This window comes from Prosopis cineraria, unplaced genomic scaffold (assembly GCF_029017545.1).
Source record: "Prosopis cineraria cultivar Desert tree isolate PC_DT_omini unplaced genomic scaffold, ASM2901754v1 PC1, whole genome shotgun sequence".
Classification (NCBI taxonomy): domain Eukaryota; kingdom Viridiplantae; phylum Streptophyta; class Magnoliopsida; order Fabales; family Fabaceae; genus Prosopis; species Prosopis cineraria.
The window spans coordinates 4,707,060-4,729,759 of NW_026555332.1; the positions used below are offsets into that span (position 1 = coordinate 4,707,060).

General features: G+C 32.6%; 2 protein-coding genes across 3 annotated transcripts; one reads left to right on the plus strand and one right to left on the minus strand.

Moving 5' to 3' along the window:
* Positions 1-1,213: 1,213 nt before the first annotated feature.
* On the plus strand, positions 1,214-4,110 carry LOC129288329 (isoliquiritigenin 2'-O-methyltransferase-like). The gene is made up of 4 exons (XM_054924852.1): positions 1,214-1,696; positions 2,584-2,897; positions 3,527-3,591; positions 3,687-4,110. The coding sequence occupies exons 1-4, from the start codon at positions 1,281-1,283 to the stop codon at positions 3,981-3,983; spliced, it is 1,092 nt and encodes a 363-aa protein (XP_054780827.1). The 5' UTR covers positions 1,214-1,280; the 3' UTR covers positions 3,984-4,110.
* Positions 4,111-10,479: 6,369 nt separating this feature from the next.
* On the minus strand, positions 10,480-14,853 carry LOC129304921 (putative pentatricopeptide repeat-containing protein At5g52630). Of its 2 annotated transcripts, XM_054944770.1 has the most exons (3): positions 14,690-14,853; positions 13,937-14,561; positions 10,480-13,337 (listed from the first exon to the last, which is right to left on the minus strand). In XM_054944770.1, the coding sequence occupies exon 3, from the start codon at positions 13,055-13,057 to the stop codon at positions 11,000-11,002; it is 2,058 nt and encodes a 685-aa protein (XP_054800745.1). In that variant the 5' UTR covers positions 13,058-13,337; positions 13,937-14,561; positions 14,690-14,853; the 3' UTR covers positions 10,480-10,999. The 2 variants fall into 2 exon arrangements, with proteins under 2 accessions (XP_054800745.1, XP_054800752.1); XM_054944777.1 differs by lacking the exons at positions 13,937-14,561; positions 14,690-14,853 and adding an exon at positions 13,458-13,907.
* Positions 14,854-22,700: the final 7,847 nt, after the last annotated feature.

The window sequence follows — 22,700 nt, forward strand, 5'->3', positions numbered from 1 at the left end:
AAAAAATAATATAAATCTTTCTATTATATAAACCTTCATGTATATTTGAGATTTTATTTCCAAACCGTTAATTTTAATTTTTTAAACTTTTAGTTTAATCAAAATGTCCATCTTTAACATAAGAATTATCTAAAAATATTTTTTTGTATTCAACTAAAAAAAATATAATAATTACATTTTGAAATATAATCAAATTTATCAATTTTTATCGCATTATAAAATTTTAATTTTTATCAAATTTATTGAAACTTATTTATTTATGCTTTTTAAAATTTCTAAAAATATATTTCAAACACATATTTTTGTCATCACATAACATAAAATAATATAAGTTTGAGAGATTGTGTAAATAATTTTAATTTAAAATTTGTAAACATATTTTTTATAATGAAGTTATGTAATTTTCAAAATAATATAATTCAGGATTTATTAGGATGAGGGGAAAATTGGTAAATAAAATTCGTTTTAATATAAATTTTTAGAATCTTTTAGAATATTCTTAGCAGAGTTAATGAATTTGACTGAATTGTTTGTTTTCAAAATAATATCATCTCTTTTCATTTTCATTTGTCATCTCTATTTTTTATAGTCCTTGAATTTGAAATATTTTTTATGTAATGAAAATAAAGAATTTTAAATGTGAGATTTTAAATATAATATTTAAATTTAAACCCACCAATACATGCCAATGCTACCTATAGAATACTCCTTTTGTCATAAGTCACTTTTAACACATTTAATCATAAACAAAAAAAATATTATACTCATTAACTTTATCTAAAAATTGAATAACTTTTTAATTTTATCTTTATTAAATATACATATTTTATCAATATATTTTATCTCACTAATATTTAATGGAAGCAAGAGAAGAAAACTTGTAATAAAGATTTAATAACATAACTTATAAATAAGATGAAAATTTTTTCTGTGTCTTCTAAATAAAATTAAAGGTCTTTTTGCTTATTAGTTAGTGCAAGTTGGACCGATCAAGCCGTTGAGGGAATTGAATTACTTTTATCCTATGATTGACGTACTGCGGGAGGCTGCTGTTAGTTTTATCGGTTTCACACAATAATGAGGATTCATATTAGTTTAGGTACAAAATGTAGTCTTATCCCAATTTTCTTAAAATACCAACAAAAAGATTAAAAAAAAATGCAAATGTAATGTTACAACGGCGAGTTAGTCGTTATAAATACGCACATAACAAGACTTGAAACATCAATTTGAAGCAGAGAAATTGAGTTTCATCGATCATCTGCTCCGATAACACAGAGATGGTTGCGGGTGATGAAAACAACGACGCTTGTCTGGATGCACTGTGGCTATCAAGTGGCCAAGTGTATCCCGCAGTTTTGAACGCAGCGATTGAGTTAAACCTATTCGAAATCATCGGACGAGGAAACCCTAAGGGCATGTCACCTTCTGAAATTGCTTCAGAGCTTCCGACTCAGGATCAACATCCAGACACGCCCCAGAGACTGGATCGCATGCTGTTTCTGCTAGCAAGCCATTCTCTTCTCTCTTGGTCTAAACAACGATTTGACGAAGACGAAGACGAAGAAGAGGATAAAGTTGAGAGACTGTATCGACTCTCTCCCACTGGTTCATACTTAATCGCTGACGATGATCATGGAGCTTCCTTTGCTTCACTCTCAAAACTCTGTTGCCATCCTGCTTATATCAAAGTCTGGTACGTATCAATTAAGGATTGAAATATTCAGGGAACTGTGTTTGGATTAAGATTGCATAAAATTAGTTATGGATAAAATTGAGTTCTATTATTGATTTTGAATACAATTGATTATGTTTTATGATATAACTGATTTAGAAAATTATTTAGTAATAAATTCATTTTGAGTGTCATTGAAAAGCATATTGAAAATCATAAGTGAAATCAGGATTCAATTTTGGTGATGAGCATGGACCAATAGGGAGATTCGATAATATTTTATTTTATATTTTCAATAAATTAGTATTTTTCATAGCCAAAATTATCAAAAATAAAATATTATTTCAATAGGTATAAATTTTAAAATAAAAATAATCTTATATGAAACCAAAAAATTATATGAAAAGTATATGTTAAAATTTTAAATCTAACTGTTAAAATCAGTTTTGGATGTCCCATATTTCATCATAGTAATAAGCATTGAAACCAAAAAAATCATAGTTTTATAAGAATAATATCCAAACACCCTTATTAATGCTTAAATCAATTATAAATTTAAAATTATAGTTTTCTAAAAAATATCCAAACACCCTTATTATACTCTAAAATTAATTATGAATCCAAAATCATAATTATTTCATAAGCTATTATTACTTTTTTTTCAATTCAGCTTATCAATTATATTTTCTTAAAAATTTATCCAAAAATTATATATAGGTGTTTGAATATTTTTAAAAAAATAATAATGATTTTGTGTTCGTAATTGATTTTAGAATTATAATAGGTGTTTGAATATTTAAAAAAAAACCATAGTTTTAATTTTGATATGTAATAGGGATATTTGAACATATTTTCACAAAATTATAATATTAGCATTTAAAACTAATTATTCATGTTATTTATTGTAGGCAAAACTTCAAGGAAGTGATAAATGTGGATGAAGAGGACTTGTTTAAGAAGGTGCATGGCATGTCTATGTTTGAGTACATGGAAACAGATCCAAGTTTCAAGCCTTTGTTCCACAGAGCAATGGCGGATATATCTGCCATGCATATGAGGAAGATTCTGGAAACTTACAAAGGCTTTGAGGTCATATCAACACTTGTTGACGTGGCAGGTGGTATTGGTCAAAGCCTCAAAATGATCACTTCTAAGTACCCTTCCATCAAAGGCATTAACTTTGACTTGCCCCAAGTCGTTCAACATGCCCCTTCGTACCCAGGTACATATAAAATACATGCACTTGGTTGCCAGATCTTATTTATAAGGTAGAAAAAAAATTATTTTATTATTTATAAGCAGTCATGATATTAAATTTTTATTATAAGTTTCTCTTTACCTCTCATTAAATGGTAGTGAGGGAAAATACTTCATCCAACTCTTAATATAAGGTAAACTTAACTAACTTTGCGCTTATTAAGAAATATTAGTTATATTATTAAAATGTAATATATGTATATATATATATATTTCCAATTTTGCCCTTCTTTATAATTAAAATGTTATATAAGAATTCAAATGATAATAAATAAATAAGAGATAAAATTTTAAAAATATATTAATTAGTATAACTTTTGTTTATATTAAAGACCATATATTTTTCTGAAGGTTGCCTTGTGTTAAAGATCGGATGGAGTACGTTATTGAAATATGTACATTTAATAGAAATAGAGTTTAAAACTTATTAAAGTTTAAATAAAGATGATCAGTTTTAATGTTTTTTTTTAATTCAGACAAAACATATTGAGAATAAGACAGAAAAAAGTACATCTGCGTGTCTCTTTAGCTTTCAAGCTAAGGAAAATTACTCACAACTTCCATCAAAATGTTTTCTTGTTTTGTTCTTGGAAGGAGTTACGCATGTTGGAGGTGATATGTTCAAAAGTATCCCAGAAGGCGATGCAATAATGATCAAGGTTATTAATTTACTCCTTACCTGGCCTGAATTGTAAGCTCTAATCCATGAATCAAGTTAATTACTTAAGTTGAACATCATAATATGATTTTGCAGGCTGCCACTCATAACTGGAGTGATGAGAAGTGCGTACAAGTTCTGAAGAACTGCCATAAATCACTGAAGAAAGGAGGAAAAGTGATTCTGATAGACTTAATAATGCCAGAAATCCCAAAGGCAAGTGATGGAGATAAGTATGTGACCATTCTGGACAATGTGATGTTTCTTCAAGCTGGTGGAAAAGAAAGAACGGAGAAAGAATTTGCAGCTCTGTGTAAAAGTTCTGGCTTTTCTGGATATCAAATTGCTGCTTCTGTCTTCTCCGTTCTCGGAGTCATTGAGTTTTACAAATAATTGATCACTCACCCAATCTCATTTGAAGACTGTCCCCTAAAAAAAGCAATATATGTTGTGTATGTGTATGTGTATGATCTATATAGACATATATATGAATGAATGCCTCACAGCATTATTGTATTGAGTTTGGTTGTCTTAAAATTGAGAAGAATAAAGTAGTTCATCAGTTTACTTACTAAGCTTCATAGGCCTTTCCAGTACACGTGACACTGTTCAACTTCTTCTAATTCTGCAGTAAAAATTTTTTCCAGTGAAAAATCAAACAATCAATTGGTTTTGAAGTGATCAATGATGTTAGAATATTTAAATATGAGTGAACTTGTGCTGATGTGAAAAGATTCTTTAAAACATGGGGTGTGTCTGGCTGAAAATTTTGAGGATAGATTTATACTTTAACCTTTAAAAATAAGAAAATACCATGCTACTAAATTTTTCTTACAAAACAGAGGAGGTTGCCTTACTGATGAGGAATCCCTAGAGCAAAACAAACAGCAACAAAGATTAAAAAAAAATTGATCACAAGTCCTAGAAACCTAAATTGATTACTTTTAGAGCCAGGACTACCTTTTGTTTAATACTTTGTTTCATGATCTATGATGCTGTTGATCTGTATTACTCTAACTCTTTATTTAAGATCCTTATGTTTATGGCTTTAATTTTTTTTCATTACTTATAAGTGCCTTTCTATTAGAGATAATCTTATTTGAAATGTGATTAAATACTAAATATAATTATATGAATATCTCTTTTAGCGGAAATTTAAATGACTTTAATTTTTTTCATCCTTACCTTACAACCCTATGAATTAATTTAAACTACCAGAAAAAGCCTACTACGCATTCATCTTATTTTTGGACATTTTTTTAAACCACCAGAATTTCAAGTTTACATGTTCTGTGGGTTTGTCTACTTATTTTCTAATGTGAGATGTGAAAACAAGTTTTTTTAACAAATAAAGTGAGTTGGGTTGCATTAAAAAGGAAAAAAAAAAAGCGAGTTGGGTTCTAGACTAATAATGCAGGCCCGACCCTCTTGCCCATTAGCCTTAAAGCACTTGCCAAACAGATTTTGCTTCTTTCTTCTATTGGGCTCAGGCCCAATTTAATTCTGTTCTCTACACGCACTTGACATGCAAATGAGTTTCATGACGGGCCCCTTTTGTTTTGTTTACATTCCAATTCTCCTTCTAGTTCCCGTTTTCTCCTCATTCTTGTGAAAAACTTTGAGAAAATTACGTTAAAATCTCACACACAAAAAATCAAAGTCTATTAATAATTAAATTAAACTGTATTAACGATTAATTATATTATTAATGTAGTTTAATTTAATTATTAATAAACCTTACAGTAATTAATTTTTTTATATGAGATCTGGTTGTAGTTCTTTTAAAAAAATTTCATTGTACTAAACATAATTTTGTAGAATATAGTTGCAATGACATGTAAAAGTTGATCTAATTAATAAAAGTTTGACTCATAATTCACAAAATAATATATTCAAATTTCACTTCTAATATTAGAGCCTGAACAATTTATAAGTATTTTTTGAATTTAGAAATTTTGATGAGCTCTTTAAATCCATTCACTTAAACTTATAATTTCACTAATTAAAGTAACCATAATCTCCATGAAAATATTAATTGTTTTGTCACACCAAAGCAATTATTACTCAATAGTGATTTAAAGAAGATCTTCGTCGGATTCACCCATAGGATGGGGGTCCTATCTATGCCTTGACTTCCGAGACACATATGAGAAAATACAAAATAGAGATGTGATGTGTGCCTGACTCTGTAAAAAGTGGCCACTATTGCGCTTTATTATGTAAACGATTTGTGATCCACATCCTCCATCCTCTTCAGATTGTACGGGAACCAGAAAAAATAGGTTTGGGTGACGCATATTTTCTTAAATGCTTTGAGAAATCAACACTAAATATTATCTGAATGTGCAAACAAATTAGAGGATGCGGAAATCTCCATTTTCTTATTAGTTATCATCATTTTCTCTCTACTTCTCTAATTATAATAGTTGACATCATTGCATTTATTGAATCTGTTTTAACCATTGATTTGATGAATAATTATAATTAGAGAAGTGGAGTAAAAAATATGTTAATTTCTACATATTTTCAAATCCTCAATAATTGTGGTTAATCAGTTAATCATTATATTGCTTCATATCATATCAAATTTTTTACATCAAAGTATCCTATAGGATGGATTTATTGTAAGTATTTTTTTTTAGAGAAAAGAATTATTCTATTGTGTCCGTTAAAACAATTAGAGTTGGAGCTCCTTTTTTAGTTTATTTTATGAGAAAATTATTTATTTTTTAAAAACAAATTTCATAAGTTTTAAATATTTTTATTTAAACGTTTAAAAATAATCAGAATATAAAAAAAGTAAATTTTTATTATTTTAAAAAGCTACACTGAGTAGCTTTTGAACATAATCTAATGAGGTAGATGAAAAAAATATTTTTTTTAAAAAAATGAGATATGCAAAAATATCATAAAATTATAAAATGATTAAATAATAAATTATTTTATAAAACAAAAATAAAAGAAAATATTATAAAATATAAAAATAATTAACTAACAATTACTTTTTATTATTTTAACCAAACATAAAATAATATTTGTCTTTTTGTAAAATCTCTATAAAATAAGCTCTTTTTATAAAATCTCTAAAAATTACTCCCTCTATTAAAACATATAAAATATTTTTAACTAAATCTCACCCCTAATAAGGTAGTTATTTACTTTTAAACTAACCCTATCTTTTCATATTTACCCTTATTAAATATCCTATAATAAATATAAAGTCATTTATTAATAAGAACACTTTAAAAAAATATAATTACACCTTGAAAGATTAAAAATATAAAATATTTTTAAATATCCAACTCCTCAAAAAATATCTTATATTTTTTGAACAGAGGAAATATTTATTTTTTAATCTTAAAAAAACACTCCTTTAAAATGGCACATCATGTGCCCATCTTTAATTATTTTTAGTTACATTAATTATTATTACATTTTATTGAAATTAAACCAATTTCTCACCCAATTTTCGGAATTTAAAAATTTAAAACAAAAATAAATTGCACTGACCCTTCCTTTTGGGGTTTCATCCAGTATCGGTTGATTCAATATGCTGAGACATGTGCGTGTGATGCAGCTCCCCCCCCCCCCGGGTTTTGTATGTAGAGAGAGAGAGAGAGAGAGAGAATATGTTTGGGTAAAACTTAAACAAATATGTGTAACATATTATTTAATTAAGAGAGAAAATTAGTAATTTTAGTGCAATTTATGAGACTATTTTGCGCGGCTTATAATATAAAAATGAAAATTACTGTGAATCTCAATCATCATATACAGAGTTTGAAAAGTGAGTTACACTTGGCATAATTATATATATTCCTTCTATTAAAAAAATTGTAAGATTGGATGTCAAAAAATTAAAACGCTTCAAGGTATAATTAATATATTTTTTTTAAAATGTTCTTAATAAATAAATAAATCATTTTAAATTTATTTTTAAATGAAATATCTTATTAAATAAGAATAAATATGAAAAAATAAATTTAGTTTGATGATATCTAACTAATTTATTAAAAGTAAGATTTGATTAAAAACGTCTTATGTTTTTAAAAGGGGGAGTAATATATTTTGTTGAAAGTCTTATTTACAAGATATAGAGAGAATTTTTTTTCTATTCATAAGTTTTTTTTGGACAAATTTCCTATTTTTAAGTTATGTCATTAAATTTTTTTCATAAATTTTCCTTTTCATCCCCATAAAATGATAGTAAGAAGAAATACATTATTAAAGTATGTGTATCTTCAAGGCAGGGCTTGTTTGGATTCTTATTTTGAATCAATTTTGTGATCAAAATCATAATTTTGTAAAAATTTATTTAAACACCCTCAATTTTGTAAAACTCTATTTGGCTTATAAAACTACATTTTGGAGAAGTTATTTTTTTCTCCATTTGAGAATCAATTCTTAACATTTGAGCATTTTTTATTTCCCTTACCTTTATAATTGATTCTAAAAAATAACTCAAATATCTTCAATTATCAAAATTAATTTCAAAAAATATTATTCAAACATTATCACGTTTTGTTAATCAATTTTTTCTACAATCAATGGGCCAATTTAGATTTCAGTAGGTTATAAGTAATTATTAAAAATTAATTAATATAATTAATGATGTTATATCGTGATCATGTTTATATATTATTTTTCAAAATTGACTTTGATAAAATTAAAGATGTTTAGATGAATGAATCCAAAACAATTTTAGATATAAAAATTATTATAAAGGATATTACTTTTTAAAATGTAAATATTGATAAAGTGATATATAATATTATTATCGATAATTTAAATAATAAATTATATCATTTAGTAATATTAATAATTTAATATTTGTAAAATAATAAATGAAATTTAATATCAAGAAGCCAAGTATTTTTTTTTTTAAATTTTGAATTAAGGTATCTACAATTCCCATCTCCTACAATGAAAGCCCAGATCTCCTCCAGCTCTAAACTTTCCACTGCAATGTTAGAGAAGGCTTACTTCTGTTTCTTTTCTTTTTTTTTTTTTTTCCTTTTGCCAAATGAGAGAATTTACATAGACCAATTTTATTGCAATCCTATTAGGAGGATCAATCTAGAATGCGAAGGAAAGGGACAAAGACGACAAAGTACTAGCATATCAGAAATTGGATGACGAGTCAAGAGTTAGGACAAGCAGATTGAAGCTTGCAGAGGGTGGCTGTGGTGGATTAGACAGGGAGGTCAAAAGTTGGACTAGAGATGGGAGGAGCTCGAACGCGCGAGTGGAATTTGATGGAAAGAGATGTATAAAGGGTATAATTGGCAGGTGAAATATCTGTCAAATAATAACCATACAATTGAATTTTAGAAGCTATTCTTTCCATCTTAAACTAGAATGTGATTTCGGTTCAAATAATTGATTGTGTAAAAATGGGGGTGTTTTGGTATTTTTTATCATACCTATAGTTTAGATACCTTTAATTGATTATGAGAGCATATATCTAAATAGGCACAACTTTTGCCTCTTGAAATTCGAACGCATCTATAGCAGTGAGGTTATCATTGGTAATAATAACTTCACACACCAGGAGTTCAAATTTTTCTTGACAAGAAGTGGTAATACCCCAATATTTCTCAGGATATTGGGCATTGCAATAAAAAAATGTATGTTTAATATGAATAAATTTTAAAACTTACTCCCTTCATTCTAAACTATAAAACAATTTTAAAAATATTTTATTGTTTTAAAATATAAGTCAATTTGATAAAAATAAAGTTTTATTAATAATCTTTCTCTTATATTACCCTTCACATGAAAAAAAAATTTAAATTATTGACTTATATAATAATAAGCGCTTTCACTTCTTCATGAGTGCATCCAGTATTAGGAATATAAACAACTTGGTCAAGGCATTGGGTCCCTTTTGGGCCTTGGCTGGCACCTTTAGGTTAGAGTTGTTCATACCCTTTTTTTATAATGAAAGTCAAATGTCTCATAGTGCCCCAGAAAGAGAGAGAGAGAGAGCTTCCTACTATGCTGTTTGCTTCGTAGAGATTGTCAGCATTGATGCTTATATAGCGAGCTTGTTCGTGCAAGTTCATTAAACTTGTTATAAATTATGATAATCTTTTCCATAAAATCCATTACTTTTGGCCGTCACTTGCGATTCTCTCCTAAGTTCCAAACCTGAAAATTGAGAGCTTATTTGGTTTTTGAAGCGGTTGTTAAAAAAAAATCTATTTGAATAAGTCTTATGGTTTTAATTGTTTTCAAAACTATTCTTTCAAAAAAAAAAAAACATGAAAATAGAAACATCTCAAATTTATTTTCATTATATTTTTCTTCTTTTTAAAATACATTATATTTGATTATTGAAAAATACAATTACCTTAACTCTCATAAATCATGACTATTATTATTGGTTGATTTTTTTAATTTTAAAATTGTTTTTAAATTAACACAAACAAATAGCCTCTTTTTTTATTTTTTTTTTGAAAAATATAAATTTAAAAACTGTATTGTAAAATAATTTTTTGTTAAAAAAAAAAAAAACAGAACACAAACAACATGTCCTAAAATTATTGATGCATTTCGGTAACCTCTCGAACTCTATCTTGTCCCCTCATTTGATATCTCTGAGCAGCGTGTCAATGTCATCTTCTCCAACCATTGAAAGCCCCAGAAATGGAATTATAAAGTTAAAAGGAGATCGACCTTGATGTTATAATTAGTATCTTTTTTCTTTCTTCAAGTGAGTTTAGAGCACTAAACTTTTGATTAATTGCATATAATACCTTGATCTTTAAATCAAGCTTTTTTCCATAATATTCAAATTAATAAAGAATTTTGTAATAAATCTAATCAAGACATTATTGTGAATAATTTATTATAACAATATTGGATTTGAAACATATGATCCATTAATTACCTTTGTTCTTTAAAGGCATAAAAACCACGTGTACTACAGTGCGGTATATAACTGAAGATATCATTTTTTGCCTTAAAACATGGCCAGTTTCGTTTTCATTTGATTTTTCCTTCACCAATGAACTCTTGATTTCTCCAACCCGATCCAATTGACTAAGGTCTCATGTATCTCTAACTTGAAATCTATACGAAATAAAATAGCTAAAACAATACCAGCTGAAGTTTTAAATGAATTATACTCACCTGTTTGCTGTGTTTTTCGTGATGATCAACGAATAACGATTGGTCAATATTTCTCATCGAGTGTTTCTATTGCTCTGTTAATGGAATATGGCAACCAGCCAAATGGATGCCGCGGGAGAAAGAAACTTCAATACTTCCCGCCAGGAGTAGATTTTACAACACATAACCATCACAGACATTTTCTCCTCTTTCCAGCAGCAAGGTAAACAATCAAGGGAAGTGTATTCCTAATTGTTAGCATCACATCCCTTCACAAACCATCAAGCCTTCAAGCATTACCAGTAATCCCCACAGGAGCATGAACCATTTGAGAAATGGTGGAATCTACTGCTATCTCTAACAATTATAATTCGCCCGGTAACTTTAGATATCAACTTGATGGCAGAATGGCAATCAGCACAGACTCTTAAATTCTTCTTTACAATAATTGGCTTCCCGATTGGCATGCTAATTAGTGAAAAAGCCACAGCAATTCTCTCACTGTGATGATGAAGATGCTTCTCTTTCAAGGCCTCGTTCATGTCAACCAAAACTAGTTCCGTCTGAGAAACATATCCAGCATTCTTTATCTGATCGAGAAGGCTGTCAAGCTTTTCATAAATTTCTTTCTTTTGAGGATGAGAACAGTCTTCAGCTCCAAATATATGGGTTTTGTTTTGGATATCAACCCAGCTATAACCTGGCAATTTCTTTATGTTTCCGTCTCTTATCATCTTCCTCAAACTTCTAACATCTTCCCATTGTCCTTCCTTAGCATAAATGTTTGACAGCAAAACATGAGTTCCACCATTTTCAGGTTCAAGCTTCATCAATTTTTCTGCTGCAAGTTTGCCCCGCTCCTTATCACCATGTACTTTGCAAGCCCCAAGAAAAGAACACCATCCAAAAGCATTTGGCTCAAACGGCATGTTATTTATAAAATTTTCAGCTTCTTTGAGCTTTCCGGCTCGACCAAGCAGATCAATAACACAACTATAGTGTTCTTCTCTGGGCACCACCCCATAAATCTTGTCCATGGAATGAAAGAAGTTTAATCCCTCTTCTATCATTCCTGTATGACTACATCCTGTTAAAAGACTCACAAATGTTATTGCATTTGGTCTAACCCCTTTGTCAATCATTCGGTTAAAAGTTTCAATGGCATTTCTTCCTAAACCATGTTGTGCAAAAGCTCCCAACAATGAATTCCATGCTATATTATTTGGGTTCTCGATCTCCTCAAACACTTGAGTTGAGTGATCAAACAACCCACATTTTCCATACATGTCAACAAGAGTTGAAGCAACATAAGGGTCTCTATCAAAGTTAAATTTGACAACTTGGCCATGAAGCTGGATTCCTTGTTCTAGTGCTGCTTGGTTAGCACAGCCCTTCACTAAGCTAGAGAAAGTAAATTCATTAGGTTCAATTCCCTGCCTCCGTAAGTCAACAAAAGTACTTAAAGCATCTTCAATTTGGTCCATCTCAACGTATCCATCGATTAGAGCAGTACATGACACTATATTCCTATAATGTGAATCAATTTGGAAGATCTTCAAAGCACTTTCCATGTCTTGATACTTTGAATACATGTCTATGATGACATTTACTAGAATAGTATCCAATTCAAATCCCAACTTCACAATAGTTGAGTGGAGGGACTTCCCAAGATGAGAAAACTTTAGTGCACTGCAAGCACTCAAAGTGCTACAAAGCACATGCTGATCAATCACAATATCATTGATGACCATTTTCTTATAAGCTAGTAAAGCTTCCTCGCAATCTCCATTTTTCACATAGCCATCAATCAAAGAAGTCCACAACACCTGATCCTTGTAAGGCATCTCATTAAAAACTTTACAAGCTTCGTGCATTATCCCACACTTCGAGTACATGTCTGCCAAATTACTCCCCACGAATAGTTCATTGCTAAAACCACATTTCATGGCGAGACTATGCAATTGTGTCCCAAGCTCAACCGACCCATGAGAGACACAAGCTCGAAGGACGCTTGAAAAAGCAAATTGTGTCAGTGCTTCTCCAACATTCCTCATAAGACAAAAAGTATTCAGAGCCTCTCCAAACCTCCGATTTTGAGAAAACCCAGAAATCATTGCCGTCCAAGAAACCACATTTCTTTGTGGCATTTTGTCAAACAGTTTCATGGCATAACCAAGTTCTCCACTTCTTGAGTACATGTTGATTAAGTGATTTGTGAGGAAGGTGCATAGTGGATAAGCACCTCGAATAAGCTGAGCATGCAATTGTTTCCCTTTGTTTAACTCTCTAGTTTGTGCATAGCTTTGAATAAGGTGAGCCAGCTCTGTCGTGTCCTTCAGCTTATTCCTCCCCATAACAGCACGCCATGACTGTTCATGAATTCATTTCACTTGGACCATCAAGCTCGTAATATGTATTGGAATCGAGAACGAATGGTTCCTCACTGTTGTTAACAAATATCCTGATGCATCTTCTGAAAGGGGAAACGCCGGAGAGCTCCTGAAGCATCATTTCTAGGCATATCACATGATGCAAAGGAACTCCATAGCATCAGATACAGTGTGCAGGTGATTGCGCCAAGCTTCTCTCCATTTCTTACATGTAGCTAATGCAATCAAGACATCTCGAGCAGACCTAACATGGGATAGTACATTACCAATCACTTCAACAAGAAGGAACTCCATAATTATCAATAGATTGCAGAATTAATACTAATACTGAAGCAGACTAACGACATTAGTAGTTTCCACAAACCTTATGAGCAGAGTCCACTTTATGAGAACCTATCTGACACGTGTTCATTTCATAAATGAGACTCAATTTGAGTGCTTATCCTTATCCAATCCCAACAAATAAACAAAAGAAATTTTAAAAATAAAATAAAAAGCAAGTTATAACTTTACGAAGAAAAATCAGAAGCTAAGAAGATTGGACAAGAGAGTGACTAAAGCTTAGCGAGGACCCAGTATTTGGTTGTCTTGAAAGGAGAACAAAATGTGCAAATTTGGAAGGGCATGAACTAGGTGAGAGAAAACTAAGGCGAAGAAACAGAAGTGGGAACGAAATGCACAGTAAACGATAAACTCAAGTGAGTAGAGTGACAGGAAGGAATCAAATTTCGACAATCAAAATCTTCAGTCGTCAATTACAGACAGGACAAACGCACTCAGATTCACAAACATCCCATCAAAGACGGAAATAAGATAAGACTATAAATCATAAAAGCGGCTCACCAGGAGAAAGAAGCGATCATCCTCTCGGGAAGCAACAAGAAACCAGTTCTGAACAGCCAGATGAAGACAAGCAGTGAGCGAAGTTGATATTGATTTTGATTCGACGAATGCTTCGAAGAAGAAAACCGAATGAATAGTGAGGCTGCATATCACGGAAGACACGGCTGTCTCAAGGAGCGAACTTTGGTTGGAGATGGTAAAAGGAGTGGGTATTCAAACTCGTGTCAAATTGAATTGCAATGACAGATAACTCCGGTCAGGTGAAGCTAAGAAGTCGGCAGCAACGACAATGGCAGCGGCGACGGCGACAGCGAGAGCTCAGGAACCCCGGTTAGAAGATTTGGCGCTAGCGTCCCTGGACAGCGAAGCCGAAGAATCTTAAAATGCCTCGATGCAAATGCTTGATGGTTTGATTTACCCTGAGTGATTACAAATACATGGTCGATGTGACTCTTTTGCCTTGGACTGGAATTCCACTTTTAAAAGAGCAATACTATGGCCAGGCCTAGCCACCGCAAAATTCTCGGGTCACCAAAGAGTAGATCTAACAAGAGCCTAACAAAATAAACCCATAAAATAGATCGTGCTTGTTTTGCACGTGGCTAATTTAGCTTCCAAGTTCCACCTATATTTTGCGCAAGATTTAGCAACATCAAGCACAATCAAGAGTTAAGATTACTTTAGGTTCAAACCAAAGCATCAAAGTCAACATTAATTTAATTTCTTTCTTCAAACATAAAATTTTGCACAAACCTGAATCAAAGCAAGAGCGGTGGCAAGTGGCAACATTTTCTGAAAGTACTTGGGGCACATTTAGCCTCATCAGGATGCCGCACATTCACAAGAACACTATGTATTGATAACAGAATATAAGTGCAGAATCTCACACCAAAGACACCGTCACAGAACGTTTGGCAAAAACTTACGCTGACAAGTACCCATCATTCAACACCAACACAACGTAACATAAAAAGGGTAGATATTTTGGCATGAGAAAAGAACCATCAATACTGGATGCACAGCAGTCCAAATCCTATTTATAAATCCCACAATTTCACTTTAACGCACCGAAAACAGAATCAATTCATGACCATTAGTCCCCAATTTCACTTCACAAAGAGCCATAATCTTAATGAAAACTCACCCAAACTAGAGAAACCATATATCTTAATCCTGCTTTTCTTATAGATGGAAGTCCATTTTGCAGAGCATACTGAGGCTTTATAGGTTTCAGTAAACTCTTCTTATGAAAACTCGAAGCTCAAAAATAAATTAATATAACAAAATTTCGGCCAATATCATCATCTGTTGGCAGCACCGACGGTAGGTGTGGACAGCGAACTTCTATCTACTTGAATCGTGCCCGGAAAGACACTGTCCTTAAGAACTATTCCGGCACACTAGGATGACGGACCGGCAGTTACCCAGGATTAAACAAGCACTTTCTGCGGCGGAGCAAGGGAGCAGAACAGCAGAGACTAAAAGCAAACATAGACGAATTGACAGAGGGAGGAGAGAACCCCGAAAACTCAAGAGGCTTGTACCGCTCTGTCTGCACCCATGGCTATATATAGCCCGAAGGTGGACATGAACGTTGGGGGGTTACCACCAGATTGAAGGCTCGGTTACACTGTCATAAAAATCATTTAAATACTTGTCTGGAAACGTTGGGGTTACACAAACGTAAAATGCATTTAACCTCCTGTCTGGAAATGTTGGGAAGACGAAACGTTTAGAAAATTAATTTGGTTAATGATAAAAAAAAGTTCTTGGTTTGATTTCAAACTTCAGACGGCCAAAATTGAGTTTCTCCAACAAGCCAAAAATAATTATTTATTTTGTAAAAATAATTCGGTAAAAGGAACCCATTACCTCTTGAACTTACACGGGGGGGCGAATCGGCTAATTTCAACTGCGATTGCCCTGAGTTGGCCTGTCTCATGTGCGCGAAGCCACTTCTCCTCCAAGCCCATTTTACTAGCCCACTTCATTCCTTAGTATATATACACTAGGAGAGTCTTTCTTTTAGTCAATGTGAGACTTTGACACACACACTTTTGACACACATACAACAATCCCCCACATGTGTTAAAAGGATCTATGGTCGTCTGAGTTATTCACACGGAGGATAATCGCTTTGAATTTAGTGTCTGTCGACTTGAACCAAACCTAGACTAATAAAACTTAGCACACAGAAAAGTCAATGTAACTTTGTTATTGAACCAACAGATCCTGAGCGTGTGCTAGAGGTCTCATTAATCGGATTATACCCCCACAGTCTCTGCTGTTAACGACGGTTTTGCACGCTATCAGCCATGCGCACGCCTAGTTTTAACAAATGCTCTAGAGATTTCGCCACGATTTCATAGGAGCGGCCCCACTCCACATTTGTATAGGTATTTTTATCAAGTATATCTGCAATGAATACACCATCCATAAGGACTATGAAAACATTAAGAGCTTTCGCTCAACCTCCATTCAATGCATTCTAGCACTTTCTCAAGCCATAAGAAGGGATAAAATTCAGTGCTAGCAAAACTAATAAGTGACTTGTTCTTACCCATTGAACCTTCTTCATGGGATCTCCAATCACAAAAGTTGGGTTGCCATCACCGTTAATTTCAAACAGGCTTAAGTCCCATTCCCCTCGACGTTTCAATAATAAATTTCTTCCCTAAGGGTTTAGTTAACAGATCCGCCAGATTTAACTCTGATTTCACATAATCGATTGAGATGATCTCATTTTTGAGCAACTGCCTTATAATATTATGTCTCAATCGAATATGTCTACTTTTACCATTAAAGGTCTTATTTTTAGCCGTTGCTATTGCAGACTGGCTATCACAATGTAAAGACCCTGATGGTGTGGACTTTTCACCTATTGGAATATTGCTAAAAAGTTTTTCAACCACTCAGCCTCAGTCCCAGCCAACTCCATAGCAATGAACTCATAATCCCTTGAGGATTTTGTGTTGATTGTCTGTTTTGCAGACTTTCAGGTTATTGTACCACCACCAAGAGTGAATATATAACTACTAGTAGATTTTGTCTCTTCTGAATCCGAAATCTAGTTAGCATCACTGTATCTTTCCAATACAGCGGGAAATCCACTATACAATATACCATAATTCATGGTACCTCTCAAATATGAGCCTCTCAATGTTTACTGCCTGGACAGTGGGTATATCTGCTCAATCTGCCTACAGCATAAGCTATATCAGGCCTAGTAAAGTTCATCAAATGCAACAGACTTCCAATAATCTGTGCATACTCAAATTGAGCAACTGGGTCACCCTTGTGCTTTTTTAATTGCACACTCGAATCATAAGGAGTATTCAGAGGAGCATCTTCAAGATGTCCAAACTTTCTGAAAATTTTCTCAACATAATGTTCTTGGTAAAGCAAGATTCTATTTTCATTCCTTATGATTTTTACACCCAAGATTACCTTGGCTTCACTTATATCTTTCATGTCAAAATTTGAAGAAAGAAAATTTTTTGTTTCATTAACAACACACATACTAGAGCCAAAAATTAGCATATCATTCACATACAAGCATATAATCACACAATCATTATTCACAAGCTTTGTATAAACACACCTTTCTACTTCAACAGTAGAAAATCCACCAGTTGTCAAAACTTGATCAAGTTTTTCATGCTATTGCTTAGGCGCTTGTTTTAAGCCATACAAAGACTTGACAAGTTTACAAACTTTATTTTCTTGCCCAGGAATCACACATCCCTCAGGCTGTACCATGTAAATTTCTTTTTCCAAATCACCATTTAAAAAGGCAGTTTTAACATCCATTTGGTGAACAAAAAGTTTGTAAATTGAAGCCAAAGCAATAAAAACTCTTATAGAAGAAATTTTAGTCACAGGAGAAAATGTGTTGAAATAATCTATATTTTCTTTTTGAGTAAAACCCTTAGCCACGAGCCTTGCTTTATACTTATCAATCGAACCGTTTGGAAAAATTTTTTGTAAAAAAAATCCATTTACACCTAATAGCCTTAACTCCCTGGGGAAAATCTGATAAAACCCAAGTTTTATTTTTTTCTTAAAGAATCAATTTCAATTTCTATTGCTTCTTTCCAAAATTTGGCATCAGAAGAAGAAATAGCTTCATAAAAATTTAACGGCTCATCTTGTACTAAATAAGTGTAAAAATCATCTTCAAAACTTATTTCTTTCCTTTGCCTTTTACTTCTTCTTAAAACCAAATTCTCATTTAAATTTTATTCAAACTCTGAATTCTCAACATGTTTAGAAACATGCTTAATTTTTAAGGGAAAAATATGTTTAAAAAATTCAGCATCCTTAGTCTCTACAATTGTGTTTTGGTCTAAAACATCACTTTTTAAAACTAAAAAATGATACGCTGCACTTTGTTCAGCATACCCAATAAACATACAATCAGAAGTTTTAGAGCCAATTTTTCTCTTTTTAGGATCAGGCAATAAAACTTTTATAAGACACCCCCATACTTTCAAATATTTTAAGTTTGGGGTAAACCCTTTACATAACTCATAAGGTGTTTTCTTTGTTTTCTTATGAGGTATCCTATTTTATAAAAAACATGCAGATAAAATAGCTTCACCCCACAAATTATCAGGTGCGGAAGAACTCACAAGCAAAGAATTCATCGTTTCTTTTAATGTTCTATTTTTTTTCTGCAACACCATTAGACTCGGGAGAATAAGGAGGTGTTATCTCATGTATAATTCTTTCTTTTTCACAAAAATCATTTAACAAAATATATTCTCCGCCTCTATCAGATCTAACCTTTTTAATCCTTTTGTTTAACTGATTCTCAGCCTCTGCTTTATATAAAAGAAATTTTTCAAAAGCCTCATCTTTGTTTCTTAACAAGTATACTTTAATATATCTTGAAAAATCTTCAATAAAAGTTAATATATCTTGAAAAATCTTCAATAAAAGAAATTTTTCAAAAGCCTCATCTTCAATATAATATTTTTTACCACCTCTAGTCATGGTTTATTTTAAATCACCTAAATTTGTGTTAATTAAAGATAGTAATTCAGATTCTCTTTGATTAGAAAAGTGAGGTTTTTTACTTTGTTTAGTTTCTGCACATACTTCACATTTTCCAAAATCATTATTTTTAATTTCAGAAAGTAGTCCAAGTTGTCGCATCTTATTTATATAACCTTTACTAGTGTAACCTAGTCTAGCATGCCACAGATCAAAAGAATCAACCATATAAATAGGCATATACTCAGAAGATTCAGTCTTATTCATTTCATCAACATTCAAAACAAACAGTCTCTGATTACAATACCCTTTGCCTACAAACATATTATTTTTTGTCATTACAATCTTGTCAGATTCAAATGACACTTTAACCCTAGCTTTCCCTAAAAGAACAATTGACACTAAGTTAGCTTTAACTTCAGGCACATGCAGAACATCGTTCAGAGCTAGAGTCTTTCCTGATGTGAGCTTTAAGACCACTTTTCCTTTTCCTTGAACTTTAGCAGTTCGGGAATCAATAAGGTAAACAAGGTCTTCCCCTTCCTTTATAGGATTATAGGTGGTAAACATCTCTTAGCTCGCACATATGTGCCTGATAGCCCCGGAGTCTACCACCCATTTCTTCACAGCAGAAATCAAGAGAGCTTGTGACACCACTGCAGCAATGATGTCATCATCACTGTCACCATCTCGTTGTGCTAAATTTACATTTGGCTTCTGAAGCTTATCACGGTTTGCTTTCTTCCTACACTGTGCTGCATAGTGTCCTAGTTTACCATAGACAAAATAGTCTCCTTTCTTTTTGAAAGAGGGGTTAGAAGCATTAGGTTTGTAATCAGATTTTATATTCTTCTTGTCTTTAGTTTTAGAATCATACCTCTTGTTGTGAGGCTTTGTCTCCACCAGGTTGGCTTTGGATGTCATTTCTCTAGTTCGAGCTGCACGTATTGCCTTGCGGTTGGTGTCTTCGATGATGATGTGAGTGATTAAGTCAGTCAAGGATAGCTGCTTTTGTTTGTGTTTCAGCTGCTGTTTGTAGTCAGACCATGATTCTGGCAACTTCTCAATCAGTATCCCAGTAATAAACTTGTCTGGAAGGTTGATGTTTTCAGCATGAAGCTCCTCCAACAGCTTATGATATTTGCTGATTTGCTCCTTCACATCCTTGTTCTCGGTCATCTCCCATTTGCCCACGACGAACTTTCGTTTGTCGGCATCCTCAGCAGTGTACTTTGTCACCAAGGACTCTCATATCTTACAAGCTTCCTTATAAACACAGTAGACATCGAACAAATCATTAGATAAAGTGCTAATGATAGTGTGTCGGCATACCTTGTTTGCATGAGTCCATGCAACTCTCTGAGCTTGATCAATATCAGTAGGAGGCTCGGATTGAGCAAGAGCAGCAGCCACACCATGCATGTCAAGAACGGTGAAGACTCGTTCTTGCCAGTGTTTGAAGTTCCGACCATCAAAGACTTCTATCTTCGATATGTCCGGGAATGGCCTCGGTAGGGGGACAGCAACAGCGGCAGGGACATACTGACCTCCGGCCGAACCACTGGGCACACCTTCAGGAGTGACATTCTCAGCACTGTTCGTCACCATTGGATTGACTAGTTCTTAAGATTGTTGGCGGCACCGACGGTAGGCTTGGACAGCGAACTTCTATCTGCTAGGCTCGGTTACACTGTCATAAAAATCGTTTAAATACTTGTCTGTGAAAACGTTGGGAAGACAAAACATTTAGGAAATTAATTTGGTTAATGATCAAAAAACGTTCACAGCCAAAATAATTATTTAACTCGCGCGTGCAGGGAGGTAAATTAACTGATTTCAACTGCGATTGCCTTAAATTGGCCTATCTCATGTGAGCAAAACCACTTCTCCTCCAAGCTCATTTTATTAGCCCACTTCATTCCTTAGTATACATACACTAGGAGAGTCTTTCTTTTAGTCAATGTGAAATTTTGACACACACACTTTTGACACACATACAACATCATCAACCAGAATACAGAAAAGACATCATGACTCAGATTGTCAAGTGCCAATACTTCATTTACAGTCATGAGAAAGTAGTCAATGCAGCAGGCAGAGGAGATTCGAAGCCGAACTTTCAACGCTCACTCCTCAGCCCAACTAAATTTAAATCAGTAGTCAGTCAATGGAGCAAGCAGAGGAGATTCGAAGCTGAACTTCCTCAACCCAAATAAATTTAAATCAATAGTCAATCAATCAATAGTAAATACTAAGTAGTAAATATAAAGTTTATAACAAGTTACGCTTTTCATCTTGAACAGTACATAAAATCCATTCAGTGATTAAATGAAGGAAACCTTTTACTGTATTTCAGCGTGTACGGGTAGAGAGTTGGTACAGGGCAATACAAAGAGGAAGTCGATCTTATATTCTACTGTACTTATGAAACTAAAAGGTAACCATAATTTGAAATAACAAGCTGCATGTATCTAGGAATATCATATCTGAACAATTTTAATAACATAAGTGCAGAATTTGAGAACTAACACACGAAACATTTGGCACAGGCCAAGCGCAAAAAAAAAAAGAAAAGAAAAGAAAAGAAAAGAAAAGACAGAACATTTGGCAGAAACATATGCCTATAAGTATCCATCAACACAAGCTCAACGTAGCCTACAAACCGGATATTATGGCATGAAAAATAACCATCAAAACTGAATTTACAGCAGTCCTGTTTATATATAAATCCCAAAATTTTCATTTTAAACTGTAACACACTAAAGGTAGAATTATAATCAGTGCTATATTTTTCTCCAAACATAAAATTTTGCACTAACCTGAACCAAAGAGCATAATCTTAGTTTAAAACGCACCCAGACTAGGGGGAAAAAACCACATATCTTAATCTTACTTTTCTACGTACAATCAAAACAATGCGATGCAACACAACTTTGGGAGTTGGAAGTCTATTCTTTACAGCATACCCGAGGCTGCACAAATTATACTATGCTCTTATTTTGAAAACTAGAAGCTCAGAACAACCTGAAGAGACCAAAATGTCGGCTAACGCGTCAGCATGCAGAATACAGAGAAAAGATATCATGATCCAGAATTGCAACACTTGGTAGATAACCAAAAATTACAGCAAGGTGCCATATTCTATCCGAATAGCATTAATTGCTCAAGATATACAGTCATGACTCATGAGAAAGTAGTCACGTAGAGGGCAGAGGAGATTTGAAACTGAACTTCCAACACAAGCAACCCCTCAGCCCAACTAATTTAAATCAAAATCTCAATAATGGAAAGTCAAAGACGAAGGTGTACAGAATAAGATGACTTGACATATTATTATAATAATTAATAAATTAATTGTAATTATATTCAATAAATTTATATAATTAGATTGGACCAAGTAATTTAGACCCTCAATCTTTTATCTAGTCCAATCCAAAAAGAAAAAGTCTGATTTTTTCTCACTCTCTTTATTCAGATCGAATTGTCTTGGATTGAATCACGGACTGATGCTTTATTTAGATGGGAAGAAAACATGGAGATCAAACAATTTTTCCCATGTTTGGATGAGAAAAAAAAATGGAAGGAGGAAAAAGTGAAGGAGAAAATAAGGTATGGGATCCATTGTATTTTCTCTCCTAATTTTCAGACATAATGATTTTTTGGTGCATTTGATTTTGAAGTCTCTTGAACAAACATGACTAGTTAATATTTATGTTTTTTTTCTAAAGTATTATGCTTATTAACTAATATGAAATTATATGAATAAATT